Here is a 15719-nt window from a genome sequence, read left to right as displayed (position 1 = left end):
AAAAAAAAAAAAAAAATTCCAAGCACTAGGATCAAGTGAAGAGGAGTGTGGACAAGGCAGACTTGTAAGAAACACTTGGATTAAAGTCATCACAGGAAGAAGTAAGGGGAATAGACAAGGCAGAAGATATAGCAATGTTTTCTTCTCTCTTATCCTATTCTTTGAGCATTCTGCTGTCAGTGCTATTTCCAACCATTTTTTGTTTGATTTGTAAATGCTGTTACATAAATGTAGCCTCCTTCTTTCTCAGTTCCATTACAAGACACTTTTTCTTAAATATATAGTCTTTTGGGAAAACATATGACACATTTTAGCAATTTGATCTTCCTCATATGATTTATAGTTTCATCCTTTATACTTAAAGTTTCTAATCTTTTTGAACATTTGTGCTATCTCTACCTCTTTGAAATTTGCTGTAGTTCATTTTTAAAAACAATTGATAGATAAAGAATAAATATTCAGTGTAGTATTTTAATTGGAAGATCCCCTGTCCACTACCTTTTGGTTATTTCAAAGTGGATAACATCGTTGACAAAAATGCCAAGATCTTCTCCAACCACAATTATTTTTAATCTATGAAACAGAATTTCCTTTCAAATTAAGTAGTTTTTATAGTAGTGACATTTATTGTTGATGTGATCTGTTTAATATGACTCTAGTCAGAAGGGAAGTTGGGTCCATTATTCTTCCAGAAATTTGTGGAAGAAACATTAATTAAGAGAAGTAAAAGGCATTTCTACTCTGTATAAGGATAAGAGCTAGCTATAAGTAGGGTTCAGATTATAGATAAATTAATCTCTACTGTAATAAAAAAGAATTAACTATTCATTTTTATTTAAGCTAACCCTTGCCATCTAAAACCATACTATTTTAATAAATATTGGACTTCCCTGGTGGTCCAGTGGCTAAGACTCCGTGTTCCCAGTGCAGGGGGTCCTGGTTCGATCCCTGGTCAGGGAACTATATCCCACGTGCCGCAACTAAGACTCGGCACAGCCAAATAAATATTTTTTTAAAAAATAAAAAATAAATAAATATTACACAGTGCTTTTACTATCCTGAAATAAATTCTAGAGGTAACATAATTCACCTACTTATAAGATTGCTAACTTATTGTATTCCTCTAGTTAACATATGAAGGAAATAAAAGGAAAATAACTCATAATAAGAATAATATATATATCAATATTTAAAGTGCTCAGGAAAATCTGCATGGGTCCTGTGTATAGAATCACCAGGAATTCCACATCTACAAATGCAGGCTGGTGCAGGTGTGCTTATTGGTGGCTCAAGTACTGTGGGCAATGAGGCCATCAGTGATGAGATTTTCTCATATGGCAGTCCATTCTTGGTAATATTCTGAACAACATAAAGTACAAAATTCCTTCAATTTACATGGTAGCTGGATTCCTGGAAAATTCCGTGTGTATTAAAATTATGCCAAAAGTACTGTGAGATTACTTGTTAAACAGATCTAAATTCTAAGCCCATATAATCACAAACAGGTTTTTCAACTACATGAATAGCTTGTGAAACATTTGAAAACCATGTGCAATGCAGAACAGTTCTTCATGTGCTGTAATGCCCTGCAAATTGAAGGATGTCCACCTCCCTGGCCTTCTCCCACTAAATGCCAATAGCTCCTCCCAGTTGTCCTGACCTCCAAAAACTTTCCTACAAATTTCCAAAATGCCCCAGAGGCCACTACCATGCCCATTAAGAACCACTGATTACGACTGAGCAAAGGCAATTTTTTGTAATAAAGAACTGAGATCGTGCACATTTATTTTGCCCCAAAGGTGAATTATCCAGTAAGAACAAGCCTGCCAATCCAAGAGGATACAAAAATCATTCCCTGAGAACATGGCAGATAATTAACCTGGGAAAACCCTTTATTTCCTACATTGTGGAAACAACTTAGATTAGGGAAATGGGGGTTTGAAAAGTAGAAAAAAAGATCACAGTCCCTAAGAAGAGGAGCTTTTGATAGGGTAAAGTTGTGGCAGAGGAAAGACCAGGTCCTGACTATAAAACCATGTTTATCTCCTTCAAATACAAAAACATAGTTAGTGCTAAATGGACTAGTTTCCATGTTACCTACACATAATTGCAGGTTATTAATAAATGGCTGCTTTTTTAGTTAGCCTAAACTTTCCCCTTCTATATCCTTTTATGAATAGATAATGTAATGGCCTAGTGTTTCCATCCTGATGGAAGAAATTCCCCTAAAGTTGTATATCTTTTAAGTATTCGAAAGCTGCTGTCAGAAGTTTCCATTCTCTTATCATTGCTATGGGCAGATAGTCATATTAATTTGTGAATATTTTCATTGAATATTGGCCCCGAGTTTTCAAAAATGGTCTCCAAACATGTTCTTGAAATGTGTATACGCAGCCCCAGATGAACATGCAACTACCTTCCAAATGCTGTGTTAAAATTATTAAAAATCTACTTTCAGTAATTTAGAAAAGAAAGCCATTTTTGTATAAGATATTTATGTTACCACTCCTTAGTTTAGGGAGGATTCTCCCTCTCCCATTCCATTCTCTATAATTCAGTTTCTAACCCACCTTGCTTATTAATTTACTCCTAGCAATTTCCGTTCCTCTGACAGAGCACACACTCTCATTATTTATACTCTTAAATTGCAAGGGTAAATGTTGAGAGCCAGTGCAGGTCCTCAGTTATCTCAGGGACTTTGGTCTTTTCAGCCCAGGACTAATCAAGCAGAGAGCCATCATAAGCTAAAACTAAAAAGGCTTTGTAGTGATTTTATCACCTGGGAAATTTGTCCATCCTTCGGAAAGATTGTCACCAGGAAAGAAAAAAATAAAGGAGTTAAAATTGCTTCAGACCATTGACTCCTTAGGTCCCTCTAGATTCATACATTGAATTGGTTTTCAAGGGGTGGGAGGAATTATGAGAAGAGCTCCCTAAGAAAGCTTAGAAATTGATCATAGCCTTGGTAATACTAGGAAGTGTAAGTGTGATCACTATGGAGGAAATGCCAAATGAGCCTGGAAGCCTGGGAAATGAGAAGGAAAAGAGATGATTAACACCTTTTTTTTTCCTATTGTGTTTGGGGATGGGTGTTTCCATGTAGTATGAATCCGAGAAGAGTCAATACCATTGACTTTAAAATATTTTTTCATTATAAGTGCTATTAGTAATTATTATTGAAATGAAACTGGAATTACAAGCACTATAGAAAACAGGGATGGGCATTTCATAAACCTGTCCAGAAACTGGGCTCCCTTCTAAGTATACCCACAAAATATTAAAGTAGGTATGTCTGAGCTTATCTAGAACTGCTCACAAACTTCTTTTGTGTTTGGAGAATACAGATGCCTCCAAATTCAAAGGAAGTCTTTAAGACTGTTATCTGAATACGTCAGTGAAAATTATATACTAACAATAAATATCTGGATATTACATATATTTTAAAGAACTTGAATTTTTACACATCTATTGATAAAGGCAGGCATTTGTATAATTTTTTCCCGAGAATTCTATTGACTTGTCAAAATCCAGTCAGGCACTTTAGGATTTGCCAGGATAAACCTGCACTCATCTCTTTCTTCCACTGACTAACATTGAATTTTGCCCAAACTGAGTAAGCAAATAGAAAAAGGACCTCATTTTTTAGTCTGAACACAGTAGTGTTGGGGGATGTAACTCAATGATATGACTTCAGTACTGGATCTTGTTCCAAATGCAGGTTCATTAGGCCAGTCTGCCGAGGAGAGGAGGATAGAGAGCATCCTTCTGAGGGCACCTGTTAAAAGAGGGGTTCTCTAGTAAGGCCAGCTCCCACAGCTAAGTCACATGCACAGACTATAGCTTTCTGCTCTCTGGTCGAGGCAGCCATAGCATCCTTATTGTTGTAACTCCCAGATTGTGATACTGTCACAAAACTGTTGCTAGGCAACAAATGTGGTTACCAGGTCTCAGCGAATAGCTGAAGGGGAAAGCAAAGTGTTGCACCATTGTAGAGTAACCATAGCAATGACCTACTATTACAGACTAAAGAATTATCATTAACAATGTTAAAGTATCAGACAGAGGCCCCGAATCCAGAGACTTCCAGACAGTGTCTCTCTGCATAATTGAGTGATCTAGGAAGAGATTTAAACCGTTTAAAATCTATTCACTCATTATTCCTACAGCAGAGTCTTTGTTATTATTTTTATTTTTTAAGTTAAAAAGTGTTCTGTTATAAAACTATTAATTAAATGATATAAGCTATCACAGGGAGTCAAAAACAGATTAATGTCCTCATCTGTTCTTACGTCTACATCAGTGTTATTTTTTACCTGTCTTAAAACTGAAGAAAGATTTTATTTGAAAAATCTGTACATTAGTGTTAAATTGAAGCCACAGAAAGAAGCTGTAGTAAAACAAAATAACTCTATAAATTGACAACTTAACCTGCATTTTGTGAGTTGAATTCCTCCTGACAAAATAGAAGGCCTAGATGCTCTTTCAGTAGTCACTACTTTGAAACATTCTTTTTTTTTTTTTTTTTTTTAGCTTTTCTAAGACTGTCCCCTAAAACCTGTTTAAAAAAAAAAATGTAGGCTGCTAGGACACTAAAATCCAACTTGTTTCTTTCTCTTGGGAAGCAAAGAAACGTGGGTGCTCTGCGGAGGGTGCAAAAGCCGGATTCCGAGCGCAGGGGAAACCAATCCCCGCGCGCGCCCAGCCTGGGGAAGTGGGTGGTTTCGAGGCGGGAGAGGGAGTGGCCCTTCCCGCCCAGCGCCTCGATTGGCCCGGAGGGGCTGAGGCCCCGGGGGCCGCCGGCCGCGCCTCGGGCGACCGCGGGGAAGGTCCGGCCGCGGCCGCGCGTCGGGGACGTGCTAGGGGCTCAGGCCAGAGGCGGCGGAGTTCCGGGATCGCCACCCCGAGCGCCGCCGGCGGAGACACGGAGTCGGTGGGCCGCAGCCTCCCTCCGAGCCCTGGGGGCCACGTGAACCCTCAGGTACAGGTGTGGTCCCTAGGGGTCGCGCGCCCTGGAGGGGTGGGGGCTGGGCTCCGAGGGCGGGACGCGGCGCGGCGCAGAGGGCGCGGGCTCGAGGACAGAGGACCGGCGGCCTGGGCCTCGGCAGAGCCCGGCTGTCCCGTCCCACCTGCGCCGGCAGCACGCGAGGCCACCTCGTAACTGAATCTGTACATTTTGCAGGCACCGACCGTCACGAGCTAACTTCCTGGAAGAGCTTCCCGTCTATTTTCAAGTTCTTTACCGAAGCCTCTGAGGCAAAGACCAGTTCCCTGAAGCCGACTCTGACGCGGCGCTCCCACCGAATAAAGCACGAAGAGCTGTAAGAGGAGAGCGAGCGAGACGGGGGAGGGGAAGCCGAGGAAGCACACTCGAGCATATGCATCCACACGTCTCCCCACCGCCTGTTGTCGGCGAGCAGACTCCCAGCCCCTCATTAGATTGTTTTCTTCCTAGAGCACAGGGTCGTGATATATACATCTAAATAGCGTTTTGCATTATTTCTAGATGAGTGCAACTGTCAAAGCAATATGGGTTCACTGGTCGTGCTTCCTGCGGGCTGTGCTTGGGCTTCGCGCTGCCCGTCAGCGCGCAGATTAAGGCCGACAGCGCCCTGCCCGGCGCGGCCGGCGCGCCTCTAATTGCCCTGATGGAGCCCGCGCCGGTGCTGCGGGGCGAGGGGCGTCTGCGCGGTCCTACCGCCCGCAGCCACGTAGTCGCAGCTCCGCTCCTCTCCTCTCCCCCGGCCCCCCTTCCCCCGAATCATATCCATTTTTTTTCTCCCCCGAACCGAACCGAAGGAAACTTTTATTCTAGACTTAAAACTCCCGTTTTAAAAAGTTTTTTTCCGTAAGGGCGTCTATGTCGTTTTTTTTTTTTTAAGGAAGTCTCCCCCCTCCCAAGCCAAATTTAAATTCATAACGTGAATTCCGTGATGTACTGTGTAGTTCGGGGAGGGCAAATTGTTCACTCCCTAACGATCTATTTTCATTTCGAGACCAGAAGAAAAACTGCATTAGAAAAATCTATAAAGTACCCAATCCACGTTATCGCTGGAAACCTTGCCAACTGAATACGAGATTTTACACAAGTCTCTAATTTCAGAAGAGATTGTTTAAACCAAAACATAATGATGAGCAAATCTTTTAAGTACATGTGGGAAAGGTTTCATTTTCAAGGGAGTTTCCAACTTTATCATTAGAATTTACTTTTTTAAATATATAATGTGTGTTGGGTAGCACTGTAATTTAGATAGCATACTTAAGTTTTGTTTAAATCTTAATGTGGAGGAAGTTTGTTGTTGTTAATCCTAAGTAGAGTGGTCTATTTTGAGCTTTCATAGAGTTAGACCTTTTTAGGGAGAGTATTTTTTATCGTCGTAAGGAAAAGGAATCTGTGCGCTTGAACCTTTTCCTTCTGAAAGGCTTAGTGGGGCTAAAATGATTCTTTTAGTTTTCTGCTTCAACAGAAAGGGAAAGACCTGGTGTGAAAGACTTTTCTCCTCTCAATCCAATGGTATAATTCGTAGTAGTCCACCTCCTCTGTAAGGTTTTGCCTTACAGTTTCCAACAATTAAGTATTTTAATCCAGCTAGGATCTGGCCAACTCTGTGAAATATGAGGTAAAATAAGTTAAGGTTTTGCTGACTTTTAAATTCACATGTTAAATCTTAACATTATTACTTTTTTAATTACTTGTAGAATTTAATTACCTAGTGAAGATTCTGTTTCTAATAAGTGAGGATCTGAATTTAGTATTTTTTTCATCCTTTTTAAAAATATACGCAACAATATGCCTGCCTTACTTGAGGACACGACAAAATGTACCCAAAATAACTTAGAACTGTTTCACTCCTCAGAAAAATAACTTAAAATAACCACCTCACGGATAAAATGTTTTTATACTAGGAACCGATTTCAGCAAGTTTTAAAACTGGTAGTATCTGTGTTTGGTACACAAGTGCATTAATTAGTTCTCATAATTTCAATGATGGTAAATTAAGGTGATCTTTCTTTCAGTAATCTTATATGCATATCTTTCGATGTTATTTTAGCAGGAACAACATAGGACGAAAAAGCAGAATGTCATTTTATCCAATTCCTTGGGTGGCTTAAAACGTGTAACCCCAGCAATGTCGAGCATGTTGCTCTGCAATCTTTTCTGTTTTAGAAGTAATAGTGAACTATGTAAAATAATGGTACCTTCCACGGAGAGGATTTGAGAATTGATGTGGATTGAATATATTTTTCCAAGTGTTATAAATTGTGTGCTGTTTTCAGAATATTAAAATGTTCACAAGAAACTAGTTTTATTGCATTTTTTTAATCAGCACTTGTACAGTACTCAATTTGTGAAGCGTCTGCAGCTGAATTAGAGCAAACATGCTCAGGTTATAAACCAAATCACTCCTATTTCTTCTCTTCAGTTTTCTCACCCCTAGTTTTTAAAAAACCTTCACTTGTAACTAGAGTAAATCACTGCTTAGTTGCCTTTAATACTTTAAAACTACTGGGTTGTTAGGCCTTGTTTAACTATCTATAGAGAGCTATCTGCAAACTTAAGTTGTGTAAATGTAATTTCTACTTGTGGATCTGCGCTGTTGCAACCCAGAGGGAACTAGGCAACCCGTCCCAGACCTCCAACTGATTACTGATAAGATTCCTTGTAATGTAGAATCTTTTAACCTGTTGATTATGGGTTTGTTTGTATAAATATATTGTTTTCACCTCAGTTTTCCTGGAATAACAACAGTCAGTTGGTAGTAGCCCGCCTGCTTGGACGAGACAAGGGTTAACAATGTTTCTGCTCTGCTCTCCCATTTTGGTTTCTTTAAGACAAGTTTTCAGGAGAGTAGAGGTTTAAAGTTAGGAAGTGGGCTTTTTTTTCTTTTTTTTAAATTATATAGTGAGTGCTTAGAGGAAGTGGAATGGGAAGCATGGAGTTGTTGATCAATCTAAGGTCCAGAATAGAACTGTTAAAACTTAAAAGCCAGATACTGGCTTTGGAGCTTTCTAAAGGTACTTAACTATACAGCCGTTAAAAGTTTTCATGGATATTTGAAGGCGGGGGGAGAAATCTTCTTGTATTAATTGTTCTTTTCTCAAGTTTCTGCCTTGTGCTTCAATTTGGATTGCATTATTGTTTATACCAAAAGAAAAGGAAACTAAAGCACAGGAGTTTCCTATATATTATATATTTCTGTTTACTATTTTAAAATAAAAAACCATTTTCCCAATATCCGGTGACTTATTATTCTTGTTCAGAAGCTCATTTAATCACTCACAGAGGTCAATAAAAGCAGAAACTTAATAAGAATGATGGGACAGCATTTATCAATATTTTAAACCTTATAGTTACTTATTATTACTATTATTGTTGCTGTAAGGTAATACCCTAACTTCAGTTGAGTCACTATTTAGCTTGGAACTTTCACAAAGCTTTTTTTAAGATATTTGTTTTTAAGACCTAAAATATCTCCTTAGCTACAAGGAAATTCGAACCCGTTGTTAAACTATCATTTTATAAAATATACTTTACTATATACGGTAAACAAATGTGTTTTCCAAAAGGACTCTGTTGAGGTTAAATTGCTCCCAAATCCCTGTATAGGTCCTTGATGTAGTACATCTAATCTGAAAATACCTTGTTTGTATTTATTTCACAGCTTTTCCTTCTTTAAAACCTGTAACTTTTTTGAGAGAGTGTGGGTGACAAAATATGTTAACTGTATTATCAGTGGTAATAAATTAGATTTTTTCATTTTTCTCTGGATTATCCGGGGTTGCAGTCTAGACACATGTGTGTCTCCGGTTGGAATCATAGTTTGTAACTGTGGACTGACAGGTTCCTTTTGGTGTCTGTAATCCTGGTTCATTTAAGAAAGATTACTATTACAGAAAGGCTAAAATTTTCTCAAAATTTTTCCCTATGCCTTTGTAGAGAAAAATGTCTTTAAATAAGTGTGATATATTCTCATTTTTGAAATATGGGTGGCCAAAAAAAAGGATAATAGTAGTGGTTATTTTATGATTACTTATTAGGAGGTATAATAATATAAAATAAAAGACTCCAGGAGGTACTCCCTTTCAAAAATTGAATACTTTCCTTCCTTCCTTCCTTCCTTGTATAGTGTGACTGAGTGGGAGTCTCTTGAATTGTTCGTCTTCCTTTTATCTAATATTCTATTAATCTCCAAAAAGATCAGTTTGAGTCTGGGAAAGGGTTTTTAATCAACACTTCACAGAGCTTAAAGCTACCCTACCTAAAGCGTTAGCTTTGTTAGGCGGTTTTAGATTTAAAGCATTGCAACTGTCATGCACTGTACTAAAAGTAAAGAATGTACACCAAGTGGAAGATGTTGAAAAGAGGGAAATAGCACAAAGTCGATTAACAGAGATTCGAGAATAGAAGTAGCCATCAAAGCATTCCAGCGTTTATCTCGAAATCTATGTAGGATAAAAAAAAAAAAAAGAGGCAACAATGATAGTTTTAAACCTCACACTTAGGAGAGATGAATGTTGATTTAATTGATTCATTTGGATCGATGTTTTTAAAGTTTCACACCACTGATCTTTCATGTAGTGATGTCTTTAGCAGTCAGTGGTCTGACATGAGCCTTCTCAGATTTCATCAGTGGGACTCTCCATGACATCTGAAATTATGCAACAGCCTTCGCAATGGTAACTTTGGAATTGGGAGACCTTGATGCCAAAGAGCATGGTTACATTGAAGAACTCTTGTTAATTCTTAGCACAAAGGTTTTAGAGGAGTGGTAATTATAAATGAACCTTAAAGGTTAAAGTAACCAAATATTACGGAGTGGGCTTTAATTGCTAGATAGGAGAGAATCGTACTGAAAGTTTGACCATTAAGTGGATATCATGCAGTGACCAGTCTTTTCCCCTTGAATGGAAAAAAGCTTGAAAATGGAAATTTGACTTAATCCATGAGGCCTTCCAGGCAACTTTTCCCAGTCCTTTGCCTTGAGATTTGTGAAAAACCTTTCACTATATTCTTTGTATTGTTGGAGTTGAGTTCTATTTGAAACATGTTTCTAGAAAAGAAATCTAGAGAAGCCCTGCATCTTTCTTTCCAGATCATTCCACTTTTTCTTCCTTGGCTAATACATTGGGTAATATGGGAGACTGTCATAGGTAAAATAATGTTGAACTGTACTTTGTAGCCAGCCTGCAGTACCAATACAAAGAATCTGAAATGAAAAGACAACCAACACCCCAAGAATGATATGTCTCTTTTTAAAGTTTACAATTTGAATAATGAACTTGGATAGAAACTTGGCAGGAAAACAAACCATGGCACCATCACATCACCAACCATTTTCACTTTTCTGTCCAATTTCAGAGTGCATGTGTTTGTGAGTATTTCACTAGATCAGTGACAGCTCTTTATTTGCATAATTATATGCTCTGGTCTGAAGAGAAAACTAACCCCCAAATTTCATGGGTCACCAAACTGCAACAATCAATGTTTTATCACATATGCTAAGCAAAATCTAAGAAGCTATATGAAGTTTCTTGGGGAGTTTTTACTCCTCAGAAAATTAAAGCGTTTTCCTCTCCTGAATAGATTCAAAATCTTTCCAAGTTCTTTGTAACTGAATTCTGTTTGAAGGCAAAACTAGAGATTAACATGTAGATCTGGATCTTAGGCTCACTAGCATTACTTCAAAGTGGCTTAAGAAGAGCAGCATTTTTGGAACACTAAACTTTTAAATTCTAAGTACTGTCCTTCATGCTATCAGGAAAAAAATTATTGGCCAAATTATGATTAGCCAAAATGAAGCCCAAATTAACTACAATTGAATATGAAGTTCATTTCCTTCTATGAAATACTCAGGGTTTTTTTTTAAAGACCTAATAGGAAAATATGTATATATGTATATATGCATAGATATCTGTGTGTATGTGCACACACATGCATACACATATCCATCCATGGGGTACATATGGCCATTCCACCAGGATAGACAACATATACAGTATGTGTATGTCTTTTCAGTGCTGGTAACATAGTAGGTACTCCATATACGTTGGTCACCAGGATTGTTTGTAAACTTATTTTCTTTTAAATAAATTTTTCATATTCAAATTCTGCAAGGCTTTGTAATAAATATTTTTCAATGCCTCAAGTTCATTTGCATCTGTAACTTATCTGCATGTGATGTGTATCAGTGTTTAAGGTTGGCTTTATTTCATTAAAGAAAAATTGATTCAAACTGTTGGTGTTTTTAGTTTATAGGCAATCTGCCAGACTTGAAATAAACTAGAACATAGAGACACATGCAGGGAGTGACTGTTCGTTATGGAGTTACTAAAAATCCTGGAAAATGTGCTTTTACCTAGCCTCTTAAGGAGTATACTAAGTGCATGATTTAATTCTACTGCTTAGGTCTGTATTTCATTTAAAAGCATATAGTACAATGTGTTTTATTTAAAGCGATCTGTTAGTAATAATATATTGACAGTTTCATTGTCAGGTAATTTACGGTCATAAGAAAAGCATTAGAAAAAAGGAAACATTGAGCTAAAAAATTTAAGAATTGCATGGTTCTGAAGTATTTTATTCTCTATCTTGGAGAGGGATGAGAGATCTTTAGGTCAGGCATCAGAAATTTTCTAAAATGTTCCTATTATTTCAAGCAAAAGAGAAACCATTCTCTCCCAAGTTCTTAACTAAAGTTGAATTACAAGTGGAAGACACTTTCTTTCTCTTTTAGTGCAAAAACTTAAACATCTGCTTATCACTATCCACAATCATCACATCTCACCTTGTTGCTGTCCTTCCAAAATGTTCACCTAGTTATACTCCCTCTGCACCACCCCATCATCTACCTCCCCAATAATTGCTGCTTGCTGTCTTGGATTCCTCTGGGTGAAAATTCCTCAAAACTGAATCTGTAAAAACAAATAAATACAAGTTTAGCTTTTTTGTCAAACATAATGAGTAAGCAAATGAGTTAATGTTGCTGTCTGACTAAGCATTAAAGAGTGAAAAATAAAGAGTAGAACCCTTCTAGGTTACAATTTAAAGATTTTTAAGTTGGGGACCTATGTGCCTCTGAGATCAATTTGCATTTTATTTTTAATGTATAAACTCTTAAAAGGAAAATAATAGACAGTACATATCCCTAATTACTTTTTTTTTTTTTCTCTATTTGACCTTTGTGGGGACCTTGCTATGAGTTTCAGATAGAGTTCTCGGTTTTCTCTTCTGCCTGGGACACAGAAAAATCTGTTACTTCCTATAGAGTTCCACACATGAGGTGATTGACCCTAAAGCTGAACGGGCTTTCTCTTTTTATCATTTTCATTTCTTTTTGCTCAAGTACTACCTAATCCCATTGTGCCTGAAAAAGGTATCTATGATCCAGTTCATCTTCATGTACCTCCAAATAATTTTCCAAAGGCTTGTTTTCTTCTTTGTCTTATTTTAACTATAATTACATAAAATGGCTTTTTTCCAGTAAATGTTCCCACCTTCTCTGGGTACCTAGATAACCAGGATTTATCAACTGACGAAATATTGATGGTTTGTTGTGGTGGTTTTGGTTTGGGGGTTCTGTGGGGGGTTTTGTGGGGGTGGTTTTCTTTGGTTTTGGTTTTGGTTTTTTGCTTTGCCTCAATGAATTACTTAATATCATCCCCTGGAATAGCCAGCTCTAAAAATAACCCTAGCGCAGAGTGTCACAATTTGGCTTTCATACAGTTTCAAAGGAAAACCATTAAAAATGCATTGATCTCACAAATATTGATCTAGTGCTTGATATCAAATATCAAATGAGATGCTGTCAGTTGCTGCTGATCATTGTGTCAGCTATTTGAATTCTTGTCCCTTTCCCTCTTCATTGTCACATGGATTCAAGTTGCTAAGGCTAAGATTTTTCATGGTTAACATAATTAAGATAAATTGTTTTCCTGTTTTTCACATTTCTGGTTTGACAAAACATAGTAATATTCTACCTGAAATTTTGTCACATAATTTCACATATATATACACACACATAAACTTTGTGTAAAACAAAACAAAACATGTCTTTTACACATATGTAAAAACCTATATATGTTTTCTCTCTCCCTCTCCTCCCCACCTCTTTTAACAAAAGTGTGATTTACTTCCTAGGTAAGCTATGTTTCTATTTAATTCTTTATCCTAATTTTGAAATACTTTCTATTTGCATCTTGCTTTCTTTCTGGGCACATGTCTTTTAAGAAATCAAATCTGTTTTAAGAGAATGCAGTTGTTATAGTACCATTTTGGAACTTAAAATGAAGTCAACCGTTTCAAATTCACACACACACACACACACACAGCAATAGATAAATTGCTCCTTTTATTCTTGCTAACAAAAAAATATAACTGAAGTATTTGGCCAGCGTGAAGTTTAGAGAATTATTTAAATGAAATTGGATCTATATATTTTTAATACTTTCTCGATAAACTCATCATCTAACAGGCTAAGTCATGCTGTGCTTTTTATACGGTATCAAACCTGGAAATAGCTAAGTGCCTTTGGATATGTTTAAAGTCTCAAATCACCTTTTTTCTTTCCGCCTTCCTCTTTACTTGGTACGTCAAGGATTGATAATTACATTACTTTGAAATATTGGAACACTTTAAGGAGGAAACCGTCCTATAATGACCAGTTACCGCTGCTGTCTGACTCAGCAGTGCAGGCTGAGAAATAGGGGAGAACTCTCGTAGAGTGCTGTTTAAATTGTACATCCATATGCGTATTTTCCACATTCATGGGAAGAAAAACAAACCCCAGCCGCAGGAGTTCTCGGTTTCTCTTCCCCCTTTTACACCTGAGCTCGGTTTGGGTGCAGCGAAATGAAGCGAAATGAAGCCGCGTTCTTCCCAGCACCATGGACAGCACCCAGCGCGCCCCCTTCACTCTCCCCTCCGCCAGAACCCCGAAGTTCCGGCGCTCGCCTGATTCCTCTCTCCGACCACCCCCTCACCATAGGAAACTGGCGCTCGAAATCTTAGGATCTGAGCCCAAAGCGACAATGGGTTTAAAAAGTATACAGTTTGTGGGTAGAGAGTCTTGTTTGCTCCGCGCCGAGTGTTAACTAGAGTGCCACAGATTTGACACACCGTTTGCCTGCTCCCCGAATTTGCATCTACTTTATAATGAAAGCAGCGCCACTCTCAGTCATTTTTGTGGCAGAAGTCTTATCCACAACTTTTCTTTGGCCAACTCCTCACAACCACCCGTTAGCTGGCCCGAGCTGTACCGGCACCGGTTTTAGAGCTCTGTACTGTGAGTCCATTCTCCCTGGGCTGGTGATCTCAGTCACGAGAGACCTGTGGACCGAGAGCTGTGCGTTCAGACCCACTGGGCCCTCGGTCCCACGGCTCTGTCCGTGGCTGGATCCGTCTCACCCGGGTGCGCCCAGGTACTGGTTAATTACCGCCCGGTAGCAGGTGGCTGTGCAGCGGGCGCCCGGCCGGCGGCGCGCTAAAGAGCTTGACAGAAACTTATCTGACAGCACTAAAAGGGGGCGCGTCTGGCTCAGTACCCACCACCACCTCTTTTCCTACTTTCAGACCTCGACTCCAAGCTCCAGATTTCGGCATGTCTCCCTCTTTGGCTCTCCTTTTTACTGTCGGGTTAAGCAAAATACAATAAAGGAAGATTACTTTCGTGTGGTGTCTTTTTCATTGCATGATCTCCCTAGCAACCTTTAAGTCACCACTCTTAAGACAAGACTAGTTTTTAAAGATTTCAAATTGCACCTTCCTTTATTGAAACTTGCCTCACTTGTTGGACTTTAAGTGAAATCTCTTCCCTCCCTCTGGAACCCTGTTCTAATCAGCTACTCTCTTGAACCGACTTTGAGGACCAAAGTATTACGTTTAGAGCAGGCAAGATGGCCAAAAACAAATTTCTATTAAAATATCGATTGTACAAAAATCGTTTCAAATCCAAACTTTACCAGAAAGGGCCAGGAAAGTGGAAAAGGGAGAGAATTCTGGTATCTTACAGTAAGAAGTTTCTTTCCTCTAAAATAGCCTCGACAAACCGATTACAAAATTGCTTTTGTATAGTAACATGGATTACAATGCCTTTCAGGATAAAATGATTCTTTATTTAGCATAGTATTACAATGACAAATTTCTGTGAATTTCTCAGCTTAGTGGCAATTCAGCTTCAAAACACTCTATTTTTCTATCCCATAAGACATACAAATATTTTATTAAATATTTCATAGGTTAACAATTCAGTCTGTTTTCTCACACAGCGCTGCTTACACAAAATTTTTGCCCCTTTTTTAGTGTGCAAAGTCATTGCTGAGTTATCCCCAAAGGTAATTTTTTCTCATAGTTTGGTCACTCTTGTGGTCTCAAGAGTCGTTTTGCCCAAATTCTAAGACAAGTCCGTGCTACAAGAGAAACTCGGCCACACCGGGAGCTATTTTAACTAGCCGCACGACCCTCCTATGAAAACTAGGGAAATGCATTGTGGCAGCTGAAGTGTGCAGGGTAACAAAGGGGACCTGTTGAATAATAGGAACTTGGAGACTCGCATATTCTAGACTGGGGATCCACCTCCCAGTTGTGAAACTACAACTGAAATATCTCCATAATGTTTGAATGTCTTTGGTTGGTGTATTTTTACGGAATTTATTCTATGAACTGGGTTTCCATCTTTGGATAAATGGATATTCATTCTTACCTTCCAGAGGTTCAGGAACAAGAA

At 38.4% G+C, this 15719-nt stretch overlaps 1 protein-coding gene across 4 annotated transcripts in view; it reads left to right on the top strand.

Moving 5' to 3' along the window:
• Nucleotides 1–9489, top strand: part of ARB2A (ARB2 cotranscriptional regulator A) — a 421353-nt gene extending 411864 nt beyond the window's left edge. For all 4 annotated transcript variants that reach the window (XM_030847879.2, XM_060296012.1, XM_060296010.1 and 1 more), the window contains one exon: nt 5180–9489. In XM_030847879.2, coding sequence (XP_030703739.1) covers nt 5180–5322 — 143 coding nt within the window. In that variant the 3' untranslated portion in view covers nt 5323–9489. The remainder of the gene's footprint in view (nt 1–5179) is intronic.
• Nucleotides 9490–15719: the final 6230 nt, after the last annotated feature.

Source organism: Globicephala melas, chromosome 3 (genome assembly GCF_963455315.2).
Source record: "Globicephala melas chromosome 3, mGloMel1.2, whole genome shotgun sequence".
Lineage (NCBI taxonomy): Eukaryota > Metazoa > Chordata > Mammalia > Artiodactyla > Delphinidae > Globicephala > Globicephala melas.
This window is presented reverse-complemented; position numbering and strand designations above follow the sequence as displayed.